Below are 13628 nucleotides of genomic sequence, written 5' to 3' on the forward strand. Positions count from 1 at the left end.
GGATTAGGTGACGGACAAGGGTAACAGTCCTCCCACTGTGTCACTGCTTTAGTTTGACTCAGAGCAGGATTACGGGGGTGCTTGTGCTGGACAATGGCGTTCAACATGCCCGGCCTCCCCATATCGGTAGCATCCCTCTGGCTGGCTCGCTGGGGGCCCTGCTTTGGACGCTGTGGGGACTTTCCTGCTGCTTGACAGGTGGCCTCTGTCTCCTCCTCGCTCTTACTCAGCTCAGCTTGTCTCACATGGTGTTTAGGCTCAGGAGAACATATGATGTGCACCACCCGAATGGCCTCGCCAAGGGCCACAGCCAGAGACCCGGGGGAGCTTAGGCAGGTATGCTCCCTCAACTGCTGCAAACCCTGGGAGGCAAAAGCCGGTGAGCGTAAAGGCACAGGTCAGCTGCATAAGTGCCTAGGCTCACTTTTGCGCTTCTCTGGCGAGTGGCAAGCTTATCCCAGACATCATCAGTAAACCACTGGCAGGCTAAGTAGTTTGTTTTCCTGGTGGCAGATCCACCAATACTTGGAGCGTCTCTTTTTCCAATGCTAAAACACAAGGAGAATTACACTAGGGCACTCACCAACTCTAAACACCAATCACTCCAATCTATAATCAACATTTGCACATGGAATACTGGAAGACACCACATAATAAAAACAACAAGGAAGTACACAGTCATTCACTCATCACTCCTGCTACACACCAAAATACATTGTTTTCAGCCACTATTTGAATTGTTTCGAATTTGTGTACCACTTCTGGTCCGCTCTTGGACCACCATCATCTCTAGTTTTAACTGGGTGTGAATATTAAGATGTTACTCTTGGAATTTCTAAATCATATCCGAGGCATAGGCTATTTAAAATATCCGTTCATGGCACTAGAAGGCTCTCAAAGTGAAAAATGACTTATGTGACACACTGGTAACATCTATAAAAATATTAAAGGATGGTAAAAATGAATGTACCGCCCGAAAACTTAAGAGCAAAAGGCCAGTGGACCGCCAGGTCAGCCAACAGTGGTCCACTGGCCTTTTGCTATCTGGAAATAAATATGTCATATAGGTGACGTCAGCGGCTTGCGCGTCTCATCGAACTGATCAGAAGGCCGATTTGAATTGCTTGGCTGGCTGAATAATTTTAGCAATAACAAACAATGCATACCGCGTGGTGATAACCATTCATTGGGTCAGTATATGTGCAGCAGGCCGATGCGCACAGGGAGAGCTGACAGGTGGCGTAAGGACAAACATGAGGACAAGGGTTACGTGATTTGACTTTTTGTTCGAGCACGTGATTTGAGTTATAGTTCGTTTACGAAACTAAATTCAATTTCAAAATTTCAACCACTAGGGGCGAAGGTATTCACTTTCCCTCCGACATGTGGTAAGGTAGCTGACGTCTTTGTGCGCCATGATTGGTCCATAGTTTTCGCGGACTTGATATTACAATTCGAGACCGATAGAACAAGGTATTATAACGTCAGTCAGGCGCTGCGGGAACAGTAGGAAAGATAAGGTATGTTGCAGAGCCCTGATACGAATTGAATCTGACGGTCGATTGTTCTTGTTAACGTGTTAAATATTATCATGTGCGATGTCAATGGGTCAGTATTATTTTGAGCGATATTTTTGCCAAACCTCAAAATTGCATACTAGCTAATGTTAGCTTACGTTAACAATTGTATGTTGTCAGGTAAGCGCGTTTACTGTAACTTTAACCTCATGCTAAAAAGCGAGCGATAACGTTCAATATCAGATGTCCTCCAGTGCAATGATATCGAATGTAAAATTGCATCATACCATGTTGTCCGACCATGCTTAAAATTCATAGTTAGGTTTTAGCTAACGTAAAAACACTCAAGCAACCCAGGAAGAACCCTTTCGCGGGAAAATGACATGAGACGGAGTTGCCTAGTTGTATGCTATCTCGGCAGAGAGTTTATTGTATATTTCTGTCACTTAAGGGATATCACGAGTGGTCAGCCGAGCTGGCCAGCTGCATCATGGGTGTGAGTTAATGGGTTAACTCAGTCAGACCTTTGTGTTGTCTCCTCACCAAGGTTTGCCATGTTAGCGTCAAAGTTAAAACACCAACGTCGTTAATAAGTGACATATGAAAGGATTTTGCACGAAACTTTTATTTGGTTTATGATGAGGCGGAATTTTGGATCTGGCCATGCAGCTCAAATCGAGTTACCAGGGAACTCGCCAATGTGCAGTTTAACATGGAATGGAATGAATTGCAGGAATGAACGTTACTCTCTGAGTTAACTTAACCTTAAAAAGGTAGCTGTTTAGCCCAAATGTTTAGCGGCCTATAAATGAACGAAACATCTTAAAATACATTGCTTAAGCTGTTTGTGCTGTTTGTTTGTTTCCTGACAATTTGTCTCATGTGTTCATGGAAATTCAGCACATCAGCAATCATGGATTGTGTCAACGGTAACCAAATTGACAGTGACAGCTGGGAGTCTCACAACAGGATGATGCTGGAGCCGCTATGTACCAATGATCCCGAGGTTGGGCTTTTATGCACTTGTCCTGTCCTGTCTTGTCATTTCTAGGTTAAGAAATGTGTATGCAATGAACACTTTGCACCTTTATTCTCCACAATAATATCTAATCGAATCTGATCTGATCTGTGTATGTGTATAATGATGTGAATATCATGACCTTAGGTGTTTGACATCATCAAGAAGGAAAAGAGAAGGCAGATCTACGGGCTAGAACTCATCGCCTCAGAGAATTTCACCAGTCGGGCGGTGTTGGAAGCCCTGGGGTCATGCATGAACAACAAATACTCAGAAGGCTACCCTGGCCAGAGGTGACGCACAATGTCATGTGCATTGACACACAGTGTTCTAATAAATTGTCATTTTTCAGGGACTGATACGCACAAGACACATTTTACTTTGTCTTGGCCAAGAACCTCAAAATCATTTCAACAAGTGCAAGCAGGGCCAAGGTCATTCTGTAAAATTAGATAGTGGCTTGGTCTGATGACATCCATCTGCAACAATTCTGATGGCTTGTGCGTGTCATGATTATGCAATACTGATCCACCCATGTCATTTTTTTTCAGGTATTATGGAGGCACAGAGCATGTTGATGAGCTGGAATTGTTGTGTCAGAAGAGGTTTTTGGAGGTCTATGGCCTAGACTCTGATAAATGGGGGGTCAACGTTCAGCCTTACTCAGGTATGCCCCCCCCCACTCGATTATGTATGGTTGCTAAGACAACACTGGCCTAGATAAGCGCTGTGAGAATAACATGTTTGGCCCACTTCCTTAAATGCTTTAGGGTCGCCGGCCAACTTTGCTGTATACACAGCCTTGGTAGAGCCTCACGGAAGAATCATGGGCCTTGACCTCCCAGACGGAGGTCACCTCACACATGGTTTCATGACCGACAAAAAGAAGATTTCGGCAACCTCCATATTCTTTGAGTCTATGCCGTACAAGGTAAGAGTGGTGTATTTCTGTTTTGATTCACAAACCATCATCCTCCGTCATCACCCCCATTGAGTTGGATCATGACCGTGCTTATTTCCTAATGTTTTTTTTAACGCTGTTTACTTCAGGTCAATCCGGATACTGGTTACATTGACTATGACCGCCTGCAGGAAAATGCCCGCCTTTTTCATCCAAAAATGATCATTGCAGGTAAGTGTTATGTCGTCCTTTGTTTTTGCTGCCTTTGCTACATTGTACACATCTAACTTGTTTTAACCATTTACTCTTCATTGATTTATAACTTTTAAAAATGGTTCAAATAAGTATATCTAAGTGAGAAATTCACACACCTTTGTCAGATAGCTGATTATGTATCTCACCATTTACATTTAGTCATTTAGCAGACGCTTTTATCCAAAGCGACTTACAATGTATACACATTTTACATTTACACTGATGGCACACTGCACATCAGGAGCAATTAGCAGGGGTTCAGTGTCTTGCTCAAGGACGCTTCGACAGGGAATCGAACTAGCAACCTTCTGATTACTAACCGACTTCTTTACCTCCTGTACCACTGTCGCCCCCCACCTCACCAGGCTCAGATGGTATAGAATACCAACTTTAACAGATAGGAATTATGTGTGGTTGTTCCTATTTGTTGTTATGATGGCATATCTGAATATGTGGTCATGTACATTACTATGCTCCACACCATACAGGTACAAGCTGTTACTCGCGTAACCTGGATTATGCGCGCATGAGAAAGATTGCAGATGAGAACGGAGCGTATCTGATGGGGGACATGGCTCACATTAGTGGGCTGGTTGCAGCCGGAGTGGTTCCCTCTCCCTTTGAATACTGCGACATTGTGTCCACAACCACTCACAAGACCCTGAGAGGCTGCAGATCAGGAGTCATCTTCTTTAGGAAGGGTCAGTATTGCTGAAGTACGCTCATTGTTCTCAGTGCGTGTTCCTTTGAGGCGTGGAGTCATGGATTAGTATATCCATTTTTGCAATGTTATGGTAATCTGGAATTTCTTTCAGTCTGGAACACTCTTTCAATGGAAAATGTAATGTAACCAGGATGATTTATTTCCAGAATTGAGAAAATTGACACCCATACGTTCAAGGAAAGATTTGTGTCACACATCATTAAATGGCAAGGCCTCCCTGTATCTCATAATCTAATTGAAATACCAACTTGATTTATTTTCTTTTTAATATCAAAGCCTTTCCTTTGAAGAGGAAAGATGCTCAGGTAACTGTTTATTCCTGGTGATATCAGATTGATTCAAACATATTTTTAAACTCAACAATAATTTGTTAAATATCCCAGTTAACAGGGTCAACAATGCAAAAACATTTAGAAAACGCATTATTCATTGCAGTTTGATACATCATCAGCAGTAATCTAACCTTGGATCATAGACTGTTTGAGGTCTTTCACCATCACACCTCACCCCATCATCTGACCTGGCAGAGCTAGCCAGGCCCTGATACATGTCCAGGTAGCATGAGTCATCAGAATGAGTCACAGTTGTCTTATCAATCTAGTTGAACTGTCCGTATAGTTACAAGCAGGGAGAGGTCAGACTGTATACCTTATATCATATAATTCTGCTTCACTAAGGAGGCTCTGTCAAATGATTCCATTTCAGGGGTACGCAGTGTGGACCCAAAGACTGGCAAGGAGACCATGTTCAACCTGGAGAACCCGATCAACCAGGCAGTGTTCCCAGGGCTGCAGGGAGGTCCCCACAACCACGCCATTGCAGGTTTGAAATCTCACAATCACATATTAATGATGTTAATTATGAGTTATTTTACTGACTGGGATCTTATCAGACCTTGTCTTATCAGGCATTTTTAATGTGTACCTTGTGTGTCTCTGTTTTATGTGTTTTGGATGGATTTATTAGGAGTTGCTGTGGCACTGAAACAAGCCCTAACTCCAGAGTTCAAGGACTACCAGAAACAGGTGCTGGAGAACTGCAGGGCATTGGGATCGACGCTGATGAATAAGGGCTATAAGATTGTGACCGGTGAGTGCCATTTCTGTCTTTTGGGTATGACATTCTTCTGTATAAGATTAATTTGTAATATTTAGTACTCCTGTAAAACCACTTTTTTGCAGTGTTGCAATTTTATGTGAAAATAATGTTTGTAAATATATTTTACTGGAAATCCATTTGGTCTGTCAACCCTGGCAACCACACTGCCTTGAGGGGTTGTTCTCACTCTTGGGCCACATCATCCGCAAGAAGAGAGCTGGGCTGTCCTCAGATAATGTAAACAGACTAGTCTGTCTTAGTAACTGGCTGAATGTAAAGGAGGACTTGGGCGAATTGTTTCTATGGAGTGAAAAAGATTCAACATTCTGAACTTTCTGCAGAACCTTTCCTTGTTCTTTTTTTTATATTTGCATGGATTATTGTGGTCCTTTTTGCACAATTTACGATTAATCAGAGTAGCATTAAGTAATATTCTCCTCAAGATTCATTGTGTGTAAACTATTGTAAGAAAAAGGAAGTTTCTTTGTGTTTGATGCAGCAATCTGTCTTTATTCCAGTAAAGTGCAGTAACGAAGCATTTGGCACATACTCCGGATTCAGCGGTGTAGATCTGATCAACAAGCATCTCCAATTCTAGCCATATATACTGTTTTAAGACACCTCCTAGGCTTCTAATGTAAATCAGCTAGGCTTCAAATGCAAATAGGTCTGGCAACCTTTTGCTGTTCTGTATAATAATCAGGTTTCTCTAAATGAGATGATTCTCAATGGCCTCCCCCATTCCCATACTATGATTAATTGCAGTCACTCACACCTCAGTTTGCTTCCTGACCCCAGGTGTCTGTGCAAATCCAGTGTGGGGACCTTTCCTTTGTTACCATGATAAGATTACCATTTTGGATATTCTGCTGGCCAACTTTTGGTGGTCACAGCAGCTGCTTGATCATGAATCTTACACTATTGTGTAATTGTCTCACACACCCAATGACCACATGAGGGCAGTAATCGTTAATAAAGACATGCCGTACAAAGTGCTCACAGATCTTTGGTTTCCCCGTCGTTCATTGCTTGGCTGAGCTGCACAATGTTCAGTCACGTGTTTGTCGATTGAAAGCACTGGTGTGTTGCATATTAACTAGGTGGAAGAGTTTGAAACTTGGTATCCAACATTGATTAAAAAAAACTTGGACACAATGCAGCACTTTGTGTGCTTCTGTACACACTTAACTAAATAAAGCAATCTGTTCCCTCCACCAGGCCAGCTGGATTGTTTACTAATGTTAATCTTTTGAAATAATGAAGCAGGCATTCATTTCAACCTCTGCTCTCAGGTGGCTCCGACAATCACCTTATCTTGCTCGACCTTCGACCCCACGGCAGTGACGGAGGGAGGGCAGAGAAGGTCCTGGAGGCGTGTGCTATTGCTTGCAACAAAAACACATGCCCAGGTGATGACATTTAAAATAAAAGACTAAAGGGATTGAAGAAAACGCAGTAAATTGGTAACAAGCATGTGATTGCACGTATGGCTCCCATCACCCCTGTGGTGTTCCTGACTTCCTCTTTGTGATTTATTAATGATGAAGGAGACAAAAGTGCCCTGCGCCCCAGCGGCCTGCGACTTGGCTCCCCAGCCCTCACCTCCCGGGGGTTGGTAAAGGACGATTTCTGCAAAGTTGGCGAGTTTATCCACAGAGGTAGGCTCATTACGGGAGAGCATTAAATATTCAAGAGGGAGGGCAGGAAGACCCCCCTCCAGCCTCCTAATGCTAATGTAACATTTACAAATGGATTATTTATTTCTTCCTTCCTTCCTCAGGTATTGAGCTCACCATTGAGATCCAGGCGAGCATGAACCCCAAGGCTACTCTGAAGGAGTTCAAGGACCTGCTTGCCAAAAGTGAGAAGTACCAAATGAAAGCGAAAGAGATAAGGGAAGAAGTTGAGGCTTTTGCTGGCAAGTTCCCCATGCCTGGACTTCCAGAGTTGTGAAAACTCTGCTGTCAATTTGTTTTGTTTTTCGACTGCATAGCATTTACCTTTTTTTTTATTTTTGAAATCGTTACAAGATAATAATGACTTAAAGGCACTATGCATGTTGCACAGATGTTAAACTTCCAGTCTTTTCTATCAAGTTGGATGACATGCATCTTGTATTTTCATTGTTAAGAAGTCTCTATCCATTTTTCCAGTGTTTGCATACATTGTAAACTGAGCCAGATGGATGGAAACAAACCTGCTGAATATGATAATAAAGCACTGCAAATATTTTGAACCTGACTATTTTTTAAGCTAAAATCCTTTATTTAACAAAATGAAAAATACAGACATTGACTTTAAATTGTGTTATAACTTTCATTATCTTTATATTGCAAGTTTTCATTTTGTGAATAAACAGCATTAACAGACAATACCTAACAAATCACTGCCTGAGCACAGGAAATCGGGTTGTTTTTAATGAAAAGTTGGTAAATAGTATTGATTCTTTCACAGTGGAATAGACATCTGTGGACCGGGACAAAATTAGTAACTATTTAACCAGCACTGGACAAATACAAGGCTCACATTTCACAAGTATTTCCAAATCAAAGTCACAATATTTTCCAACATCAACTTGGATACAAGGCAACAGCATGAAGAATGGAAGGATTTAAGGGAAAAGGTCAAGATCAAATGGCAGCAAAACAATAAGAAACATGCTTGCTTTTTAACACTTAGTGAAATTTGTTGAGTTGATTTGGGATTATACAAGCACAGTAATATTTATGTCAAAACAAACCCAAAAACGAAATCAGCCATGGTATGGTTGAAACATTACCAATGCAAACATTTACATACAATGCCATGAATTCTGGCCACAACTAAATTGAATACCTCACGAAATATCTTCATCTCAAAACATCCAGCATAATGATGTACCAATTAGTCCATATGGGTACTCATGCCGACATCACTTACACACAATTCTTGGACAACAGTGTATATCAAATTCAATAGCAGTTGCTAGATTTGATGAATATTCACAACAGTAAGGTACAGAGAATGTACTTCTTTCATTAAAAAGTTACTTCCCAAAACATGCAACATTTTGTGTAACAGATATCCAATATTCATGTGTTTTTGTCTTCATGCATAACATTCCTGTTCCTTGTATCCTGATTACGTTACAGAGGGCAAATTGGTTACTCAACCTATTTTGTTTGCTTAAAGCCCCAGCAGGCTTTAGGAGAGGCTGATAGGTTCACTGAGATAGGAGGGTCTATCTGCCTCCTTTGCTTTTTGTCACTAATCCAATCCTATCAAAAAGCAGAAAGTGATGTCACAGTGCCTTGGAATGGTTGTACAGACCTATGGAGATCGTAATGATCAGTGTCTCAGTAAATCTCAGTAAATGTGTCTTATGATTCAACATCATATCTGGTTGTACTGCATTGTTTTGTACTGATTCAAAATGAGACGTGATGGATAAAATAATGTAGGGAAGAAAACTCAAAGGCTTGCAAATTCTACAGCTATAATGACTAAAGGGTTATTTTTTGGGTAGTAAAAACTATTTGTTTTTAAAATAAAATATTAATGGATCTGCATATACCGATGATGACATATACCGTCTATCTGTATGAAGAATTAAGGCCAACTGTAATAATATCTTAGGCTGATGAATGGAGTTTCACTCCCTTAAGTATAGTGATTTGTAAAACATTGCTCTGCATAAATTCACTTAATGGTCATTCAAAAGAAAAAGCTGTAAAAAACATAACCTTTAAATTTAGCAAGATAAAATATTCATTACAGCAGTCAGGAGTAGTTGAAAAAGGCAAAAGCTTATGCTGATTCAGACAGTTGTCAACATGGTTAACTCCAAAAACATACTTCATTTCCTCTCTAAAAGGCTTGCCAAGATCATCATACCATTAGATTACCCTTGTCCCTCTCACTGGCACAGGAAGTCAATGTCAGTCAGTCAAGAAGTAAATTCCACTGATTACACTCTTAATCCAGAGTGAAAAAAACGACTTTATCCACTTGTGCTTTCAATACAAGTGAGTGCAATATGCTGGGCCAGTCACTTCGCCCGCTGAGTGCAGTGAAACATCAACTGTCGCATCTGAAGCACAGAATTGTATCGCCTTCACTGCATAACCCTCAGAAAGCCAAACACATTAAAAGCATTAGTGTGAACCAACCTGTCTGCAAATAACACACTTATGACAACATTGAAGAGATCCTCAAAATCGCAACAGTGAGTGACTGGTTTAAGCAGCCTTATTTCTGCTGGAATGCCTGTAAAGATAACCATCTTAAAATGGGACGCAGATGAAATAAATCACGTTGACAATTGCTTGGTCTCCCGATTTCAACAGATGGGGGATAAAAACACAAGCATCTCAATCCAGCAAGAGGACACATTCAGAATTAGATTTTGTACAAATAGCTGGTGGTGTAATTAAAACGTAAGACTGATTGGCTGGTTCCCTTGGAAGGCCCCTGAATGTAATGCTGTTTGATGAGCTCACTGAGGAAGTGCACGATTTTGCTCTCTTCCTCAGTGTAGCCCAAATGATGCAAAAAGCTAGTCCTGTGCGTCACCACGGACTCTTCGTCCTCAGCAGAGCTGAGGGGAAGGTGAAAATGATGGCAGAAGGTGAAAAGAAATGCCTTGGCGGTGAGCTGGGTCAGCATGCTCTGGACGTGGAGGAAGTAAGTGCTTCCCCTCTTGATCTGAGTCCTGTGGTCTGCCATATGGCCGAGTAGAGCGCCTTTGTACGGAGGGCACCTCATCGTTTTGTTGTCCGCGTCAAGGATACCTATGTAGCGGCTGTAGCGGATGAGAGAGTGGAGAATGCTGGACTCCGTGGGTGAGGCCATCCTAGAACAGAGACAAAGCCTTTAATTACAGAGGTCAAGATGGCAAAAACATCACATCACGAACAGCAGTGATCCATGTTCTCAAACATTATTTATATTTCCTACCTAGAGACCTATTAACAACAGTGCAACCATAACATAAGAAATTAAAGAAATATAAGGATTATTCTAAACATTTTGATAATTTAAGCCTTATAGCCTACCTCTGAAGGCCGATGAGCTTCCATCTTTGTAGGTCAGTCAGTTGAAAGGGTGTCGAGAGCCATGGCTGTACAGTTTCTCCGTATTTCCCAAGGTTGGGCACAAAAATAGACAAAGCGTTCACCAGCTTTCTCACCGTGCCTTCCTCAGCTCCCAGCACCACGAGAGTGCGTCCGGTCAGGAGGCAGAATATGGCTTGCTGTGCAAAGGGGTATTGCCGGATGAATCGCAGAGCACTTTGTCCTGCCCTCTTCTTCTGTTTCAGGGTGACCGGGTTCCCGTGGCAGAATGGTGACGGTGCCCTGTCAGAACTGGTGGAGGTGCTCATGTAGCTGGTAGTGTCAGAGGCGTCCTCCACATTAATCCTGGCCATCTCCTCAGAGAGCGTGTTCGAGTTAAGCTCAGGGAGAGACAGGGCTGTGGAAGGGCTTTCCAAGGCAGGCTCACCTAAAACATAGTCCCCCTGGAGTGAAGGGTCCCTCTGAAGCAAAGACAGAGGTTCCTGTTTCACCACCATGTCCCCACAGCCGCCCCGGAGCGGCTTGGGCAAAGGCTCTTCATGGATGAAGCCCTCCTGCCCCATACAGCAAGCTGTGTCCACTTGAACACTCCCAGTTTGGTACACATCAGTAGCATTCATGTCCAAGTCATTTTCCAATAAAGGAAATGTATGTACAGCTCTGTCTGTCCCGGTCTGAACAGAGGGGGTTTCATATAATGCACTGGAAGGGTCGGCTTCGCACTGGTCCAAAAATGCATTGTCGGCTAGGGTAGTACATTCTTCACTGCTAGAGCTCATCCCCACTACTTCAGTATCTTGATATTGCATCTGTAGGTTGCCTGGGCTTACAGGCTCTATGCTTCGGTCACTACTGAAGCTCCCTTTTGTTTCTGTGTCAGCAGCTTCCTCAGAGGTTTCCTGAGTGAAATCAGAAGGGCTGGACTCCGGGGGGCCCTCTACAAATTCAGGCTCTGGTTTTATTTGAATGGTGTCCACGCAGGACGAATACGATTCCAGACTCATCGGTTCTGCCAACATGTCGGACGCTGAGGGTGGTTGATTCACTGCAGGGGGACCAGCTGCTTCAAACCGCTTCGTGAGTCCGTCTTCTTGCCAGTCCTCCTCCTCCTCAAAGAGAAAATTTGTTATTTGCTGCCGCCTAACGAGAGCCCTGTCTATCTGGCTGGTGTACATGTAGCACAGATCCCCTCTGAAAGACCTTTCAATGAATTTCAGTTGCTCCATGGTATGTTGGAAAAAAGTTGTTTCGCAAAGCTCCTCTAGCGTTTTTAGTCGCTTGTCAAAACATTTAGCAGATCTAGCCTTGATGAGCTGAGGAGTGTAGGAGAGTCTATCGTTGGCCTCGTCCCCTGATACTGTCTTGTCCTCAAGTTCAGAAGGAGTGGAGGAGAGTGCAAGGTTTACATCGGTCATGTCGGTGGGTTTCTCTGGCTCATACGCAACACATTCAGGGTCTTTCCTCTTTCTGCTGGGGTAGGAAGTGATCTGCCTCAACAGGTCTTTGTGTTCATATATGGACTTCTCCATATTTGCCAATTCATTTGCCTTCTCAATTGCCTGTGTGGAATAACAGCCGTTGTTCATCTTCTGCAGCTCACTCTCTTTGTGTAGCACTGACCGGGTGTACTCCAGATCTTTCAGTTTCTTCAGCAGCTCGTTCGCAAAAGCTTTTCGGTTCCCACTTTTCAAACACTCTGAGGCTTTGGAAAACTCAGAGGAGAGCTTCTGAAACTGCTGCATAATCTTTCTCTCGTCTGCGGAGATATAGGCTATGCAGAATGGCCTGACAAAGCCTCGTGCTTCCAGATCATACAGGGTCAGATGATGGACATAGGCAAAGGCACCCTCCTTTGAATCACCCAGAACCACTTTAGAGTCCTCCACAAAATTGAGCTTTGGGTAGCTGGACCCAGGAGGGTGCCCAACAAATGAGGCTTGGTAGTCCACGGACATGATGCGCAGTGAGAAATAATTGAGGTCGAATGTTCCACATACTTTTGAGTCATCAGGAATGGTGAGGAGAGGTTGTGGACCAACCTGTTCAGAGAACTCGGATATGAGGATGAAGTCCTTGGAAAATTTAGCATAGGCGGTCTTCGTCCACGGATTCGCAGCATGGGTGAACAAAGGCACAGAAAACTCCTCCGGGAGCACGCACGGATCCGGAAAGAGCTCTCCAAAGTCATCTTCTTTGGTAAAAGCCACCACGTCTGGTGAGCCGATCATGTTTTCTCAGTGTGCGGAACGACATTAGGAGAATTGCACGTCTACAGCTCCTTCGGTGTATATGCTATAGTGTACACCAACACAGCAGTCGGGCGACGGTCACGTTGCATTATTAATTAAAATAAGGATATAGATGACTAAGGGCTAAGATTGGATTCGTAAATACTGACATGTCCGTTGCATTTGAATGCCAAGACATGTCTTTTAAGTATTCACTCAGTAACTAGCCAGCTAGCTACATACTGTCACACGAGCAATTAACGTCAGTAAGGTTGTCCACACGTAACATTCAGCTAGTGTTAAGAATTGGCTTCAATGACTCTGACCTTTTCAAAAATCCAAGGAATGGAAGACATTATGAACCCATCAATAATGTTTGCCGTCCAGTCGTGAAAAATAAAACTACCTTATCCGAAAATGTAGTCCGTGGTGATAATGCAAACTCAACATCAATCCAGCATCAAGCGACATCAGCCATATTTAAAGCGAGTGGGCAGTGGTTCACTCTCACGTGACTAGTCCGGCGTCTAAACAAGGAAGTAAATGGAAATATGTTACGTTTTACTGAAATATCGACGCGTCTGTGTTCACAATAGCATAAAAACAATTACACATTTCCCACATTAATTACATTTTTACGTCTAAAAAGGAAGCAACAATAGAAATATACGAGTTAATTTTGCGGCCGCGTTAACAGCTTTACGGTAGGAAATTACGACATCTGTTGACAGGCGCCGAATTTGTAAAGTTTATGTTAGCAGATCACTTAGCTAGCGAGCTACCCTCTGATATTGCACTTAAAAAAACGTCATATGACGACCTTGAATTCACAGTTG

At 42.8% G+C, this 13628-nt stretch overlaps 2 protein-coding genes across 3 annotated transcripts; one reads left to right on the forward strand and one right to left on the reverse strand.

Moving 5' to 3' along the window:
- Window positions 1–1366: 1366 nt before the first annotated feature.
- shmt1 (serine hydroxymethyltransferase 1 (soluble)) lies at window positions 1367–7749 on the forward strand. Of its 2 annotated transcripts, none has more exons than XM_042704256.1 (12): window positions 1367–1520; window positions 2418–2523; window positions 2683–2828; window positions 3087–3202; window positions 3306–3466; window positions 3586–3667; window positions 4180–4392; window positions 5121–5237; window positions 5382–5504; window positions 6806–6922; window positions 7061–7171; window positions 7294–7749. In XM_042704256.1, exons 2-12 carry the CDS (start codon window positions 2431–2433, stop codon window positions 7464–7466), a joined length of 1452 nt encoding a protein of 483 aa, XP_042560190.1. In that variant the 5' UTR covers window positions 1367–1520; window positions 2418–2430; the 3' UTR covers window positions 7467–7749. The 2 variants fall into 2 exon arrangements, with proteins under 2 accessions (XP_042560190.1, XP_042560191.1); XM_042704257.1 differs by having other exon boundaries at window positions 1411–1520; window positions 2426–2523.
- A 66-nt stretch (window positions 7750–7815) lies between these two features.
- Window positions 7816–13429, reverse strand: smcr8a (Smith-Magenis syndrome chromosome region, candidate 8a). Its single transcript, XM_042704255.1, has 2 exons — window positions 10547–13429; window positions 7816–10344 (listed from the first exon to the last, which is right to left on the reverse strand). The coding sequence occupies exons 1-2, from the start codon at window positions 12790–12792 to the stop codon at window positions 9891–9893; spliced, it is 2700 nt and encodes an 899-aa protein (XP_042560189.1). The 5' UTR covers window positions 12793–13429; the 3' UTR covers window positions 7816–9890.
- Window positions 13430–13628: the final 199 nt, after the last annotated feature.

The sequence above is a fragment of the Clupea harengus genome, unplaced genomic scaffold (assembly GCF_900700415.2).
Source record: "Clupea harengus unplaced genomic scaffold, Ch_v2.0.2, whole genome shotgun sequence".
In the NCBI taxonomy this organism is placed as follows: domain Eukaryota; kingdom Metazoa; phylum Chordata; class Actinopteri; order Clupeiformes; family Clupeidae; genus Clupea; species Clupea harengus.